This window comes from Ranitomeya variabilis, chromosome 5, assembly GCF_051348905.1.
Source record: "Ranitomeya variabilis isolate aRanVar5 chromosome 5, aRanVar5.hap1, whole genome shotgun sequence".
NCBI lineage: Eukaryota > Metazoa > Chordata > Amphibia > Anura > Dendrobatidae > Ranitomeya > Ranitomeya variabilis.
Genome location: NC_135236.1, coordinates 314,270,980 through 314,288,297, shown reverse-complemented (window position 1 = coordinate 314,288,297; position 17,318 = coordinate 314,270,980). Strand labels below are relative to the sequence as shown.

General features: G+C 41.4%; 1 protein-coding gene across 3 annotated transcripts in view; it reads left to right on the top strand.

The window, feature by feature from the left end:
* BEND7 (BEN domain containing 7) overlaps positions 1-17,318 on the top strand; it is a 148,262-nt gene that overhangs the window by 64,413 nt on the left and 66,531 nt on the right. For all 3 annotated transcript variants that reach the window (XM_077264614.1, XM_077264615.1, XM_077264613.1), the window contains exons 3-4: positions 11,890-12,177; positions 12,268-12,390. In XM_077264614.1, the coding sequence (XP_077120729.1) occupies positions 11,901-12,177; positions 12,268-12,390 (400 nt within the window). In that variant the 5' untranslated portion in view covers positions 11,890-11,900. The remainder of the gene's footprint in view (positions 1-11,889; positions 12,178-12,267; positions 12,391-17,318) is intronic.

The following is a 17,318-nucleotide window of genomic DNA, read 5'->3' as shown; positions in this document are numbered from 1 at the left end:
CGCAGCGGATTGGCCGCTGCTGATTTGCAGCAGTTTTCCAAAATACAGTACCATGTAAACCTATGGAAACCAAAATCCGCTGTGCACATGCTGCGGAAAAAAACACGCGGAAACGTAACGTTGTTTATTCCGCAGCATGTCAATTCTTTGTGCGGATTCCGCAGCGGTTTACACCTGCTCCATAATAGGAATCCGCAGGTGTAAAACCGCAGGTGGAATCTGCACAAAATCCGCGGTAAATCCGCAGGTAAAACGCAGTGCTTTTTACCTGTGGATTTCTCAAAACAGGTGCGAAAAATCCGCAGAGGATCCATCTACGTGCACATACCCTAAGAGAAGAAAAATAACTTTTATTATACTCACCTGCGGGGCGGTCCGGTCCGATGGGCATTGCTGGTCTTGGTCCGGCGCCTCCCTTCTTGCGATGCCGTCCTCCTGCTCTCCTGCGCAGGCGTACTTATCTGCCCTGTTGAGGGCAGAGCAAAGTACCGCAGTAACACATACAGGATCAAGAATGGTTGAAACGTAGCACTAAGTCTCCATATCATTGTAGTCGTGATGAGTCCTTATTATGTCTGTCTGCAGTGCTTCTATAAAGAGCTTTGTCCACTTTGCAGATTGGAGTGTACAGTGAACTCGCTTTACTACACTTACGTAGGGATCTCGCTAGTCAATCCTCCTCCCGCTGCAGCTTGTGTGCACTCCAATCCTACTGCTCTTGCTCCAGTCCTGTCACCACCTGGTAATAGTAATAATCATTTTTATTTCTATAGCGCCAACATATTCCGCAGCATATTACAATTCCTAGGGGACTTGTACAAACAAAATCATACATTACTATATACACGTAAGCTTACGATCCATGAGTCCAGTGGCATACAGCTGCCTTTTTGTGCATTGATGATGATGAATTATACAAAAGGAAATGGATCTGTGATCAGGGAGAGCATTCATGTAGAACCATAGAAGACATATTTGGCTGCTTTCCTATAAGTTTACATCACCAGGTCGGGATTCTAGGGCCTCACTGATTGAGACCTAACAAGGCTAACGGCATTCCCCATCCTTCACTAAGTGGTTTCCATAGTGTATATTATTGTTTATCAGTTTATTAAATTGTTAAAACAATAAAAAGTATTTGAACAAGGCTAAACGGCATTGGCATTAAAAAACTGCAGTAATCCTCCATTGTTGATGAGTCTGAGCATGCAGAGCCATTTCACGGTATTTTCCATCATATAACATTGTCAGCGATACATTTAGCGATTAGTCATTGAAGGTGTTTTTAGCCCAGACTTGACTGGACAATGATAGTTTTCTATTTCTGTGACTTGTCATGTTTGCTCATGATTTCGTTTTGGCAGCTTCATTCACATTGCTGTATTCATGTGTACCATGATTTTTGTTTCTATGATTTCTATTGTACAAATGACTAATTTGATGACTATTATTTCACATGTCAAAGAGATATTCCCAGCTTATAAAGTGATGCCTTGGAGTGGCTGGTGTCCCAACCAATTCTGAGAAAAACTGCAACTTGACCCATTCCCTTGGCCCTGAACATTACCGGAAAAGTAGTGAAGGGGACACGGCAATAAACTCGCATTGTGCCCCCTTCATTCTGAGAATGCCACCACTGTGTCAGCACCAACATCACTAGTTTATCTGGTGTTCAGAATTAAAATCATACCTTTGTTTTTAGTGCTCAAAAATAATTTTAGCCAGATTTTGAAGAATTTTTGTGTGTAACAATTCTTCAAAATCTTTTACTTGGATGCCCTAAATCTCTATTTTACTGATATATGGTCATATCTGGGCACGCTGTTAAGCAGGCAGTTGTGGCTTTTTAATGATGGTTTCTTGGGTTGGCAAACACTGTTATGCCATGTACACATGTTGAGTATTTGGTGAGTTTTTTTTACCTTAGTATTTGTAAGACAAAACCAGAGGTCTAATACTTTTCCTCTGTTCCTCTCCTGGTTTTGGCTTACAAGTTCTGATGTAAAATACTGAACGTGTGAATGTAGCCTTAGGATATGTTCACGAGTTTTTGGCTTAGATTTTGGAATGGATTCTGCTCTAAAATCCAGGCTAAAAAAATAACACTTCAAAAAAGCTTCCTACTGATTTCAATGGGAATGCTTGTTTTTATTCTGCGTGAAAAAGAATATCTTGTCAGTTTTTAGAAAGTGTTTTTCTTTACCTAAGAAGAGGTGCCATATTTTCTTTTTTATGTAGTTTCTGCATTAGGTTATTCATTCAGAAAAGTCCATGTAAATGAAGCACTGTGGGAATAGACCCTTAAGAGGTAAGTCATGGGTTTCTGCTATTTGGTTCTCAAATGGCTTGGCTGTAGGACACATGCATCAGTGGGAGGTAGGCTCAGGCTTAACATGAACTAGCTGAACTTCCCAGCTTTGTACCAATTTCCATGTGTGGTCTGACTGGTGATTTGTATGCAGGCAAAACTATGTTCTTGTCATGAGCATTGGCAACAACTGCCTGGTACTGGCCTAGAAACATCAGTCACTTCAATGTCCATTTTTGTTATTTTTAGTACATTCTTTATTTTTTATAATTAAAAAAATAGTATTAGCCTTTTTGGCTATAAAATATAGGGGGACCCCACGTCTTTTTTTGGGGGGTCCCCCTATTTTAATAGCCAGTAAAGGCTTGAGAAAGGTTCCCGTTGGGACCAAAATGTTGCCTTCTGGGCTGATTAAATAGCTCCTTTTCATTACAAAGAGTGTGCTGCCTCCAATTTTTGGGGATTTTTACAATTGAGGTTTGGTATTTGCCTGGGGGGTCTGCACCCGGACTCTTTCTTTGTGCTGCTCTAATTTTCTTCTTACATCTATCCATAGATATATCTATCCATACATATATCTATAGATAGATACATAGATCTATTTATTCATATATCTATAGATCTATCTATATTTATATCTACTATTATCTATCTATCTTTCTATCTGTCTGTGTGTGTGTAATGGAGTGTGGGTTGGACAAATGTAAAAGAGGAGGTTGGACAAGAAATGACATCACAATTTTTTTTTTTGCTCAATAATACATCTTTATTTAGCTTTCAAAAACGCATAAAAAAGCCTCCAAAAACGTGCAAAAAAACGCATCAAAAACGCACATGCGTTTTCTGCCAAGAGCTGCGGATTTAGTGCAGAAAAATCCGCAGGCAAATCTGCAACGTGTGCACATACCCTCACTCTATTCAGATGTGCACTAGAGAGCCTTTATTGGTGATGACCTCAGCCATCAGACCTCCATGATCACCAAATTAACCCCTATTCCTTTGATATTGTTGCTAAGATTATTACAATGTATCAATCTCATATTTTCACAGTAAAATAGTCATCTCTGTAGCTACTTATATATTTGTGAAATTAGATATTACAACCTTGGTAGTGATTTTCTATGGTTCACATTCAGTCAGAATTCAGATTCCAGGAAGTGAAAGCGACAAAACCTAATTGGTCTGGCTTCCAGGAATTTGGTAAATGAAACCTTTCGCTGTTAGCTAAGAATATGAAGGTCATTCCCACCTGCTAACTATTAACACAATTTTTTATGTGGCTGCAATTAACATCTACAGGTAATTTGATAACGCAGCAAATTATTATGTGCATGGGATGAAAGAGCATGTCAACTGAGGGCAAATGAAGTGTAGAAGACATGCCATTTTTAGCTATGGGCCCATAATATAGCAGCTCTTCATATTGTGCAATGGAGGATATGTGAGCCATCTCCTTACTGCACGTGTCGTATATATCTAGGAATAAAACAATGGCAATATTAATCCAGTAGAATAACCAAATGGATCCAACTGTGCGTGGGGCTATGTGGCTGTTGGATTTTTGATGTCAGAAGACAGACTTTGCAAGGTGCTCCTTCCAGGGCTGACTATGACATTTGTCACTACTCACGGACTAGCCGTGAGGTGAGGAAGTCAAGAAGTCCGAGGTCAAAAGCCAGGAGAGTATGTCATAAACAGAGGAGTGAGGCAGAGGCATAGTCAGGTCACAGAACTGGGTCAGAATTCCAAGAAGTTAACAGATAAGACAAAGGAGCTAGGCCAGGGGTGGGGAATCTTTAGGCTATGTGCACACGATGCGGATTTGGTGCGGATCCGTAGCGGATTTTTCCACACAGAAACGCAGATCCGCACTGTGATGTACAGTACAATGTTATTCAATGGGATTAAAAAAAAGGATGTTTAGATGGTGCGGAAAAATCAGTGCGGAATTGCATCGGAATTCAAAGAAGTGCATGTCACTTCTTTTGTGCGGATCTGCAGCGTTTTTGCACCCCTCCATGATAAAAATCCGCAGTGGCAAAAACCGCAGAAAATCCTCTCAAAATCCGCATCATTTCCGCATAAAAACCGCACAAAATCGGCATAAAAACCGCGGCAAATCCGCAGCTGCGGATCCTGCCAGGAGAAGCGGATTTTGTGCAGATAGCCTTATTCTGTGAAAGGCCTTTTGGATATTTATTAGTGATGAGCGAGTATACTCGTTGCTCGGGTTTTCGGGTGATCTCAGAGTATTTGTTAGTGTTCGAGATTTAGTTTTCATCGCGGCAGCTGATTGATTTACAGCTATTAGCCAGGCTTAGTACAAGTGGGGGTTGCCTGGTTGCTAAGGAATCCCCATATGTACTCATACTCATATGTACACTGGACAGAAATGATGGTACTCCTGAAAATAATGTGTCAAAAAGGACATGTTAAATCAAGGTGTGTTCACTAACTAGCATCACAGGTGTCTACAATTTTGTAATCATTGAGTTGGCCTGTATATAGGGCTACAGATACTCACTGTGCTGTTTGGTAACATGGTGTGTATCACACTCAACATTGACCAGAGGAAGCGAAGGAAAGAGTTGTCTCAGGAGATTGGAAAGAAAATTTTAGACAAACATGTTAAAGGTAAAAGTTATAAGACCATCTCCAAGCAGCTTGATGTTCCTGTGAACACAGTTGCACATATTATTCAGAAATTTAGGATCCATGAGTCTGTAGCCAACTTCCCTGGACAAGGCCGCAGGAGGAAAAATGATGACAAATCAAAGAGACGGATAATACGAATGGTAACAAAAGAGCCCAAAGTTCTAAATAGATTAAAGGTGAACTGGAATTTGCCAAATTACATATTGACAAGCCACAAAGCTTCTGGGAGAATGTCCTTTGGATAGATGAGACAAAAATGGAACTTTTTGGCAAGGTACATCAGCTCTATGTTCACAGATGGAAAAATGAAGCATAACAAGAAAAGAACACTGTCCCTACTGTGAAACATGGAGGAGGCTTTGTTATGTTCGGGGGCTGCTAGGCTGCATCAGGCACAGGGTGTCTGGAATCTGTGCAGGGTACAATGAAATCTCAAGACTTCCAAGGGATTCTAGAGAGAAATGTGCTGCCCAGTGTCAGAAAGCTTGGTCTCAGTCGCAGGTCATGGGTCTTGCAACAGGATAATGACCCAAAACACACAGCTAAAAACACCCAAGAATGGCTAAGAGGAAAACATTGGACTATTCTGAAGTGGCCTTCTATGAGCCCTGACCTAAATCTTATTGAGCATCTTTGGAAAGAGCTGAAATATGCCCTCTGAAAAAGGCAACCTTCAAACACGACACAACTGGAGCAGTTACTCTTGAGGAGTGGGCCAGAATACCTGTCAAGTGGTGCAGTACCTCAGTTACAGGAATCGTTTGATTGCAGTGATTCTCTCAAAAGGTTGTGCAACAAAATATTAATTTAAGGGTACCATCATTTCTGTCCAGACCTATTTCATGAAGTTTTTTTTTTAATTCTGTGGAAGCATGGCTGAAAAGCAATGTCTGACTTTCATTTGTTCATTTTCATAGATTTTTAATTTATTATTACTTTTGTCAGATTCAAGTTATTTCTGTGACCATTGTGGGTTTTTCTGTCATTAAACGAGGGGTACAAATAATTTTGACCACATGTGTTCATGGTAGTGACGTTAATTTTCTTACTAGGTGCTTTATTGCTGAATTATTTGCCCAATGCATGTTAAATCACGTGAGCAGCACTTAGACATGCTGAATCATACAGCGTCATATTTGTGGACCAGAACTCACCTTCTCTATGTATTTCAATCAGAGCTTCTATTTGAGTCTCTTGGAAATGCATAGAAGAGGCTTTTAAAAATCTTATGGGGGGATTTATCTTTCCCTCTATCCCAGTGTTCTAACATTAAATAGCTGCAAAATATGCCACAATAGAATTTGCTACTTTTTCCCAGTTTGCATCAGACACTTTTTGGGTGGGTTCAAGAAAAAGGGGCTGGTCAGACTGCAGTGCGTCCAATTTACTATAAAGTACTGAAAATAAAATAGCTGAAATGTACACCAGATCAAAGTTTACCCAAATTTCACTTTCTGGTGTACAGATGACACAAAGTCATATGCCTCTTAATAAATTCAGTTAATCTTACATCAACGGACTAATGATAAATTGTTCCCTACTGTATAGACTTTCCGAAGGTAGACAACCAGACCGTTGCAGTTGCCTTAAATTGCAGATTACAGCCATAGTAACCTTTATGCTACCGTTTGATAAAAATACAGCAGATTGGTTAAAATTAGTATTGAACACATCACCTATTTTCTAAGTAAATATATTTCTACAGGTGCTATTGACATGAAATTCTCAACAGATATTGATAAAAACCCATTCAATCCACGCAGGCAAACAAATCAAACCATAGATGTCCATAAATTGTGTGCAATATTAAGAAACAACACAGGGAAAACGTATAGAACATACTTATTGAAGTTGATTTAACCCCTTAGTGACCGGGCTAATTTTTTTAAATCGGACGTGTCACTTTATGTAATAATAACTCTGAAATGCTTTAACATATCCCATTGGTTTTGAGATTGTTTTTTCATGACAAATTATATTTGATACTGGTAACCTTGGGTTGATATGTTTTGCTGTATTTTATAAAAATATCAGAAATTTGACAAAATTTTAAAAATTACCACATATGTCCCAGAAATGGCGCATCTGTAAGGTGCGCCAATTCTGGCACTTAGCCTCTCTCTTCCTACTGCCCTGTAGTGGTGGCATGTGGGGTAATAGGAGGTTAATGTCACCTTTGTATTGTAAGGTGACATTAAGCCGGCTTAGTAATGGAGAGGTGTCAATAAGACACCTATCCATTACTAATACTATAGTTGCCAATGGGTTAAAAAAGACACAGCCAGAAAAAAGTATTTTAATGAAATAAAACACTAAACACAGTTTGACCATTTTATTGTTACTGGTAATCCATGCGACGCCCTCGATCATCTGTAATAAATGAAAAAATAACAAACCAACAATATACCCATACCTGTCCGGTGTTCAGTCAGTCCCACGCCGTAATCCATATCTGGGGTATATAAAGTTTACAACCGGGAGCGGTGCTAATGCGACCAGCCCGGCTGTAAACTAATGCGGAATGAATGAAATGCTGGGAGCGGAGCTTCAGTGACTAGCGTTGACATCACTGAAGCTGCGCTCCCTCACGGCCTGAACTCAGATGAATTCTTGAGCGTGGGAAAATGCCAGCAGATTTTCCCATGCTCAAGAGTTCATCTGAGTTCAGGCTGTGAGGAAGCGCAGCTTCACTGACATGTGCTGTGTTGTGCATAAATATGTGATTCTTCAGAATTTCTTTTAGTCTATGCCTGATGAAGAGACCTGAGTAGTCTCGAAAGCTTGCAATTTGTTACCATCTTTTCAGTTAGCCATTAAAAGGTATCAACCACTGAGGACTCTCAATTCTACATATTTTTCAATCCACTGGCTAACACGGTACCAAGATATATATCTTTGCTGTATCATACAGGCCACGGATTTTGAGTTCATTACTTATAGGTTGAGTGCATTATACTTATAGTTTTCTTTGAAACAATTGTGCCTGCTGATTCCAGGTATTTCTGTAGCTCTCTCCACTGGTGGTCCTTAGTTCTTGGACAACTCTTTTGGTAATTCTTTTCACTCCTATGTTTGAAATCTTGTAGAGAACACCTTGTCGTGGCTAGTTTATGGTTCTTTCCACTTCTGGATTATGGCCCCAACAGTGCTTACTGGAACCTTCAGTAGTTTAGAAATTCTTCTGTAACCAATGCCATCAGTATTGGCTGTGAAGGTCTTGAGACAGCTCGCAGGTTTAACCCATCATGAGATGTTTCTTGTGTGGCACCTTGGTAATGAGACACCTTTTTATAGGCCATCAATTGATCCAGCTGATATTATTTTATACTAAGTGTTAGGTTTTGCTCACTCATCAGGTGATCGACTTTCTGTATAGATTGCAGGACTATTGTGAAACAAGCTTTCTGGGAACACTAATTCATGATAATTTTGTAAATGCACCTTAAGAACAATAGCTTCAAAACAGAGTTAGATCACAGCGCTTGACCCTATATCCATGACTTCCTTCTCTTACAGGAAGTGAGAGATACTTCCATGGTAATGAATGACTTTTCAATGTTCTGTGGACTTTTCCACATAGAAATTTAGAAATATTTATTCAGATGTAGAATGAAACAAAATCCATCCTGGTGGACTCGTTTGAATGTCAAGACATTGTGTAAGGCTGGTTTCACACTTGTGTTTTGATCTGCAGCGTTTTTTAAAACCGCATGCGTTTTTGCGCCAAAAAAAACAACGCGGGAAAACGCGTTTACATGCGTTTTTTCCCGCGTTTGCGTTTTTGAAACACATGCTGAGAAGTGTGTGACAGCTGCCAATCATCAAAATCAACTAGAAAACACACTATTAATAGAATTAGCTAGGGTTAGGGTTAGGATCCCTAGGGTTAGGGTTAGGGGTAGCTTTTTATTAGAATGTCCTGGTCACCAGGTCACTGATAAGCCACCCCCCACCATCAAGGTGATAAAGGGATCCAAACCCTACCCCTAACCATAGGGATCCAAACCCTAACCCTACCCCTAACCCTCACCATAACCCTTGGGATCCTAACCCTAGGGATCCTAACCCTAACCCTAAGGGTTAGGATCCTACCCCTAAGGGTTAGGGTTAGGATCCCTAGGGTTAGGGTTAGTATTCCTAGGGTTACTAGGGATCCTAACTCTACCCCTAACCCTCACCATAACCCTTGGGATCCTAACCCTAACCATAGGGATCCAAACCCTACCCCTAACCATAACCCTAGGGATCCTAACCCTAAGGGTTAGGATCCTAACCCTAAGGGTTAGGGTTAGGATCCCTAGGGTTAGGGTTAGGATCCCTAGGGTTACTAGGGATCCTAACCTTAGGGTTAGGGTTTGGATCCCTAGGGTTAGGGTTTTCTTGTTTTTTTTTTTGTTTTCTTGTGTTTTTCTATAAAAACGCATGCGTTTTTAACGCAAACAAACGCATGTGCTTAAAAACGCATGCGTTTACATAGACAGCAATGCATTTTTTGCCGCGAAAAACGCATGCGTTGCCGAAACGCGTCAAAACGCATGCGAAAAAACGCATGTGTTTTTAATGTTAAGTATAGGGAAAAAAACGCATGCGTTTTTTTGCGTTTCTTACAAAAACGCAAGTGTGAAACCAGCCACTACGTTCACATTAGCGTTGTGCGACGCAGCGTCGGGCACCGCTGCGTCGCCGCATGCGTCATGCACCCCTATATTTAACATGGGGGCGCATGGACATGCGTTGCATTTGCGTTTTGTGACGCATGCGTCGCTGCGGCGCACGCGTCAGGGTGCACAGGACGCAGCAAGTTGCATTTTTTGTGCGTCCAAAATCAAGCAAAAAAAGGACGCATGCATCACAAAACGCTGCGTTGTGCATGCGTTCACATTTGCGTTGTGCGTTGCGTCACCGACGCTGCGGCGCACAACGCAAATGTGAACATAGCCTTAGCTGGCTGTGGCTTCCTTAAGCTAATCACTGATGATGGAAAAGTTAAAAATATTTAGGATTTTACAGCAAAAAAAACTTGAATCGGAACCATGAAAAAATGTCTCGTGTAAATGACCCCAAGAGATTCTTCTTAATAATAATCTTTATTTATATAGCGCCAACATATTCCGCAGCGCTTTACAGTTTAACAGTTTCAAACACAACAGTCATAAGTAACAACGTTAACAATACAATAATTAAAGCGAAATAAGACGATCAATCTACAATGAGGTGGTGGAGATACAAAGTACAGGTGTGTATTTACAATGATGTATTTACAATTATGGTCCAGCCATCTTCAGGGGGTGGGGGATAGATGGTGATAGTGAATGGGCTACACACACACAAACATAAAATGACTTTGATTAGGGAACATGATAGGCCGCTCTGAACAAATGTGTTTTGAGCGAGTGCCTAAAACTATGCAAATTGTGGATGGTCCTAATATCTTGGGGTAGAGCATTCCAGAGGATTGGCACAGCACGGGAGAAGTCTTGGAGTTGGGAGTGGAAGGTACGGATTAGTGCAGAGGTTAGTCGAAAGTCATTTGCAGAGCGCAGTGGTCGGTTAGGCCGATAGACAGAAATGAGGGAGGAGATGTAAGGGGGTGCAGCACTGTGGAGAGCTTTGTGGGTGAGAACAAGTACTTTGAATTGTATCCTGTAATGAATGGGCAGCCAGTGTAACGACTGGCGAAGAGCGGACGCGTCCGAGTAACGATTAGCCAGATGGACGACTCTGGCCGCTGCATTAGGGATGGACTGGAGAGGGGAAAGTCGCGTGAGGGGGAGGCCAATTAATAGAGCGTTACAGTAGTCAAGGCTTCAGTGGATCAGGGCGACAGTGAGGGTTTTTGTTGTTTCCATGGTGAGAAAAAGGCGGATTCTAGAGATGTTCTTTAGGCTACTTTCACATTAGCGTCGTGCACTGCGATGTTGCGGCGCACCGACGCATACTGTGGAAGCGCCGCACAACGGGGGCAGCGGATGCTGTTTTTCAACACATCCGCTGCCCCATTGTGAGGTGCGGAGAGGAGGGGGCGGAGTTCCGGCCGCGGATGCGCGGTCGGAAATGCTGGACACGACGCACCAAAAAACGTTACATGCAACGTTTTTTGGGGGCGATTGTCCGACGCAACCGTCGCACGACGGTTGCGACGTGTGGCAATGCGTCGCACTGCGTCGCTAATGCAAGTCAATGGAGAAAAAACGCATCCTGCAAGCACTTTTGCAGGATGCGTTTTTTCTACAAAACGACGCATAGCGACGTGCAGTGCACGACGCTAGTGTGAAAGTAGCCTTAGGTGTAAGCGGCACGAGCGGGCAAGAGATTGTATATGGGAGGTGAAGGAGAGATCGGAGTCAAACATAACACCCAGACAGCGCGCCTGCTGCCGGGGTGTTATTATGGTGCCACCCATGGAGAGGGAAATGTCAGATTTAGGGAGGTTAGTAGATGGCGGGAGCAGAAGAAGTTCAGTTTTGGAGAGGTTGAGTTTCAGATAGAGAGCGGGCATGTTGGAGACTTCAGACAGACAGTCAGTGGCGTTCTGTAGTACAGCAGGGGTACGGTCAGGGGTAAGGTCAGGTCTTATATTATGGTCTTATTATATTATCAGGTCTAATATTATGTCTTGCTGTGATTTCTGTCCGGTGCATAGATGTCATGGATACTTTGTTGATACTTTGTGGATACCTTGTGGATATCTTGAACCTTGTGATTTACCAGCCCTGGCCATTGGAGCCGGAGCTCGGCTATCCATTAAGCAGAGCTCCTGCAGTGATTGTACTCGCACCATCTCCAGGACGTACCGGTGCAGTGCTGCTCAGTTTCACCTTGTGGATATCTTGTATCTCTCCTGCACTCCTGCTCCAACAATACCACTGGTATAAGAATACATTATTGTTACACCACAATTATCATTGTTTCTTGTGTGTACATAGGAGATGAAGGTATGGAAATAAAAAAGCAGATCACTGGCATGAGAAGACTATTAAATGACAGCACTGGACGGGTTTACCAGCGTGTTGGCAAGGAAGGCGAGAAACTCAAGGAAGGTGTGCATGATCTGGATATGAGTTGGACTGATAATCTGAGCACTTCATGTGATCCCATTCACTCAACTCAGGCTCCATGGAACAATGTGCCAATCCAAAGTAGTGAGTTTTCAGGACAATACGGGACCCGTTCTAAGACTGTGCAGAATCAGCTGAAAAATCCTGGAACTAATGGTATTTTTATGGAAAAATGGATGCAAATTTTATATATGTATGTATCTTGACTACTACTTTATGAGTAACTATTTACTTTTTATTCATCAGGTGAAATGCGAATGGTAAATTCGGTATCAGAATCAAAGTGTTGTACATGTAATTGCCAACCCACTCTTCAGGCCATCCTTCAGGAACTAAAGGCAATGCGGAAGTTCATACAAGTACAGGCAGGTAGTGTATTTTATGCCAGTTACAAACTACAAGTATTGGTTAATACCAATACTTATTAAATTGTTATGTAGCTCATATTAGATGCTAATTTTATTTTATAATTTAAGAAATATCACTTGCTATGTCATTCTTATTTTTCTCCAAAGCTACTTATCCTACCGTGGTCAAAAAAACACAACACATCACCACTCTGTGATTACATAATAAGACAAAAATAAAAACACAGAATATTGCCTGTAATATACTCACTATGATGACACTACATCATATTTTATTAATACATTACTGCTATAGTGCTGCATCATTTCACAAAATATTATTGTTATAATTTATGTTATAAGTTCATCAGTTCATCAAACGTATCTACAGATAAAGAGGATCTTTCATCAGTTTGTGCATGTTAACATGGTCATATTCGTTTCTCACTTTCGTTGCAGAGATATTAGCTTGTAAAGTTTAAAATCTAATTTCCCTTTCAACAAGGTGCGTTACCACTGACTTGTATTTGGAGGTGGTTACTTTTTTTTTTTGCATGCCGGTGACCAATCACAAACAGGAGGTGTCATGCAGTTGAAAAATAAGATGACGCCCCAGACAATGTCAGACACAGCTTTCCCTTTATAAGGCATGTAGTTTTCACTGGTGGCATCTACTGTGATAATAAGTAGGTAGAGTGAGTAAAACAGAGCTGTGTATCATTACGAACATTTCTCGCAGCTTCCATCTTAAGGCAGTTAGTGTGGAAGCATAGGGAGTAAAGCAGGACTAACAGCGCTGTGAGAGGAGAGCTGCAAGAGGTGTTTGTAATGACACACATCTCTGCTCTCCTCCTGCACAGTAATAGCTGGCAGTTATTTCTGTGTGACCTGAGCAGACACATCAGTTTTTCCATATTATACAAAGAAAGCCAGGTCTGTCATTCTCTGAGGGCATGTTTTTTTTCCCCTGCATGACACCTCCTGCTTATAATTGGACAATGACATGCAGGAGAAAAAGGCAACACTCCCATGGGAAAATCTCTGCTAATGCCCCCTTAAGCTTAGTAAAAATTAGCATAAACATTTTACAAGCTAATATCTCTTTAATGATGTTGAGAAATTAAAACGTAAAATACGTTTTATTATTCAGCTTTGCAGCCACTATTCCATAATGTGGCTAGTCTAAAAGGCGAAACTGGTTAAAGGTCTTCTTCAATAACGAAGGAAGAGAAGGCTGCATGAACATAGTAGGGAAAAAAGAGAGTTTTCATATAGCAAGCTAAATAGTCCTGCACTATGCAGGTTTCTCTGGACACATGTTGATATCCAAGGCAGAAGCTGAAGCTCCAGATATATGGGTGGGGTGATTGATAAGCCTCACATTAAAGGGAAACTCCGGTAAAGGTTCATATTAAAGCTCATTCCGGCAGCATCGTACACTTTCTGGCTTCATAGGAGCACACTGCGCAAGTCCGAAAGTTTAGAAGATGGCTTCCAGTCATTCGCAGCATGCAAATCTGAGGCCGGAAAGCGTACACCTGGCGCAGTGATGCTGCCGGAATGAGCGGCACGCAAGCAAGAGAGTTGCATGAGCCGCAATGACGTCGCTCTTGCAAATTATGCTATCATGCCTACAGGGACATGATAGGATAGGAAGAGGGATGACTAGTCTGAAGAAACTAACACCCCATCGACTAGTAAAAGCCCTCATTAGTATAGCAAAGGAGGACAATGTAAATTCCTTTTTTTTAAACCTGATTTTTATGCAAAAATTTTATACAGGGTTGTTTAGGCAGGGAATTTAATCATAAATAAGTGATTGCTGCTGGGTTGAAGGACATGGGGGACCTGAGAGGTTCCCTTTAAATGGAAATATGCTCTCCTAACAGTTCCTTTCAAACAATAACATCATTTTGCAGAGTGGTATTACCGACACAGTGACTATACAAATTGTCTCTTCATAGAGGAAGAGGACTAGAACTCTAGAACCACCTATTGGAAGTAGCAATCCTAACAGTCAGTGTTGACCCTTTAACGAGTCTTCCCACATAACTTTTGATAAAATCCAAACCAGAATCTCAATTTGAAGACACTGTATTTCAGGATGCAGCCTCTCATCAGTGCAAAGTGTGAGATCTTGTTTGGATAGGTGAGGCTTCTCACTGGGATCCAAGGGGTAATGTTTCACCTTGTGGAGCGTGGCATGCCAAGCCTGGCATGCCAATATGAGGAGGCTTTTTAGCCTTGCAATGCTTCTCTGGGAAATTAAATATGTAAATTACCTCTTCAGAGAAGAAGAGGACTAGAATTCTTGTGTCACCTATTGGAAGTAGCAATCCTTAAGTGAATATAGACTCTTTATCGAGCCTTGTCACGTAATTAGGATAAAAGCCAATCCAGAATCTCAATTTGTAGACAGTGTTTCGGGATGCTGCCCCTCATTGATGCAACGTTTGAGATGTAGCAGTGTTCATAATGTTACACTGAAACTAAAGTTATCACTGAGAAACAAATTGATGAAATCCTTATAATAAACAGGTGCCTAAGTATTCAAGTAGTTCAATATAGTGAGGATATAATCAGATGGGGGTGTATGTTGCATTAACGAGCCGCATTATTAGCAAACTAAAAAAAATGTGGCTAAGTCACATTAAGTACATAATGTTTTTGATCCAGTTTTCTCCACTGATTGATGTTCTTAACATGAGAACACCAGATACTGTATTCTGAGGACTGAACATGCAATTATGCAGTAATGATGGGAGTGTACACTGCCTATGGGTGGTATATGTTGCAAAATAATGGAAAGGGGGACTAAAATGTCATTAACCCCATTTGCATTCCAGAAGCCTTAAAGTTTTCTTCTCCTTTCGAAGTAGTCATAGGAAAGCTATTTTTGTAGAAAGAATTGCATCGTCCATCAAACTTCTACCATTTGGGCACATATAACTTCTTGAGTTACTTTTTGAGCTCTGTAATGGCTAGGTTTTGTGGGACATGCTGTAGTTTTCATTGGTACAATTATATTTTTTTATTACTTTTTTTATCAATCTGAACAGTGACAGATATTCTGGAGCTTATTAATGGGACAAGCTATTGTTTTTAATGATGCCATTTTGGTGAATGTTGGACTTTCTGATGACTATTTTTTCACTTGCTGTAAGACAGGATAAACACAAATCAGCAATTCTGGAGTCATTTTATATGTGTTCATTGTGTGGTATAGTTAACTTGTTAACTTTATTTTGTTGATTAGCAGGGATATTTTTGACGTAATTTTGTTTTAAAAATTAAATCCAGCCAGTAACAAAACATTCTTTTTTTTAAAGTTTTTTTTTATATATATTATGGATTGTAGACTGTTATTCTGTTTACTGTGCATGATTATAGAGGCAGCCATCTTGCCTGAGTGCTTGTTAACAGCATTTAGAGATGCTTTACAGCAGCTACATTGGCCTTAGGCAGCACAATACAGGCTCTGACGTTTGTAGGAGAGTTTTGTAGACAGGCTCCTTGACTATTATAGAGGTCACTAAGGGAGGGAGAGGAGGTGAGCTGTGATTATTACCTATCATCAATGGTGGATCTTTTTGTATATACTGCATATGGAATTGTTACCTTTCATTGTAAGCATGTGTGTGATGATAATGAGATATTACTGAACAGTGATCTTTATAGAATAGAAAGTATCAGTCTACTTTTAAAAGGGTTTCACAGCACAACTGGTTTCCACATCCAGAGCTGATCGGACCCAATAACGTTGCATCATCACATTATTATTATTATTATTTATTGTTATAGCGCCATTTATTCCATGGCGCTTTACAAGTGAGGAGGGGTATACATAATAAAAACAAGTACAATAATCTTGACCAATACAAGTCATAACTGGTACAGTAGGAGAGAGGACCCTGCCCGCGAAGGCTCACAATCTACAAGGGATGGGTGAGAATACAGTAGGTGAGGATAGAGCTGGTCATGCAGCGGTTTGGTTGATTGGTGGTTACTGCAGGTTGTAGGCTTGTCGGAAGAGGTGGGTCTTCAGATTCTTTTTGAAGGTTTCGATGGTAGGCGAGAGTCTGATGTGTTGTGGTAGAGGGTTCCAGAGTAGGGGTGATACGTGAGAGAAGTCTTGTATACGATTGTGGGAAGAGGAGATAAGAGGGGAGTAGAGAAGGAGATCTTGTGAGGATCGGAGGTTGCGTGTAGGAAAGTACCGGGAGATGAGGTCACAGATGTAAGGAGGAGACAGGTTGTGGATGGCTTTGTACGTCATGGTTAGGGTTTTGTACTGGAGTCTCTGGGCAATGGGGAGCCAGTGAAGGGATTGACAGAGGGGAGAGGCTGGAGAATAGCGGGGGGACAGGTGGATTAGTCGGGCAGCAGAGTTTAGAATAGATTGGAGGGGTGCGAGAGTGTTTGAGGGGAGGCCACAGAGCAGGAGGTTGCAGTAGTCAAGGCGAGAGATGATGAGGGCATGGACTAGGGTTTTTGCAGATTCTTGGTTGAGGAGTGAACGGATTCGTGAAATATTTTTGAGTTGAAGTCGGCAGGAAGTGGAAAGGGCTTGGATATGTGGTTTGAAGGAGAGATCAGCGTCAAGGATAACCCCGAGGCAGCGAGCTTGTGGGACTGGGGAGAGTGGGCAGCCATTTACTGTAATGGATAGGTTCGTTGGGGGGGTCACGTGAGATGGGGGAAAGATGATGAATTCTGTTTTGTCCATGTTAAGTTTCAGAAATCTAGCGGAGAAGAAGGATGAAATAGTGGACAGACATTGAGGGATTCTGGTTAGTAGGGAGGTGATATCTGGTCCAGAGATGTAGATCTGTGTGTCATCAGCGTAGAGGTGATACTGAAAGCCATGAGATTCTATGAGCTGTCCCAGGCCAAAGGTGTAAATGGAGAAGAGCAGGGGCCCAAGTGCCCATGCACAGTTGTCAGGTATCA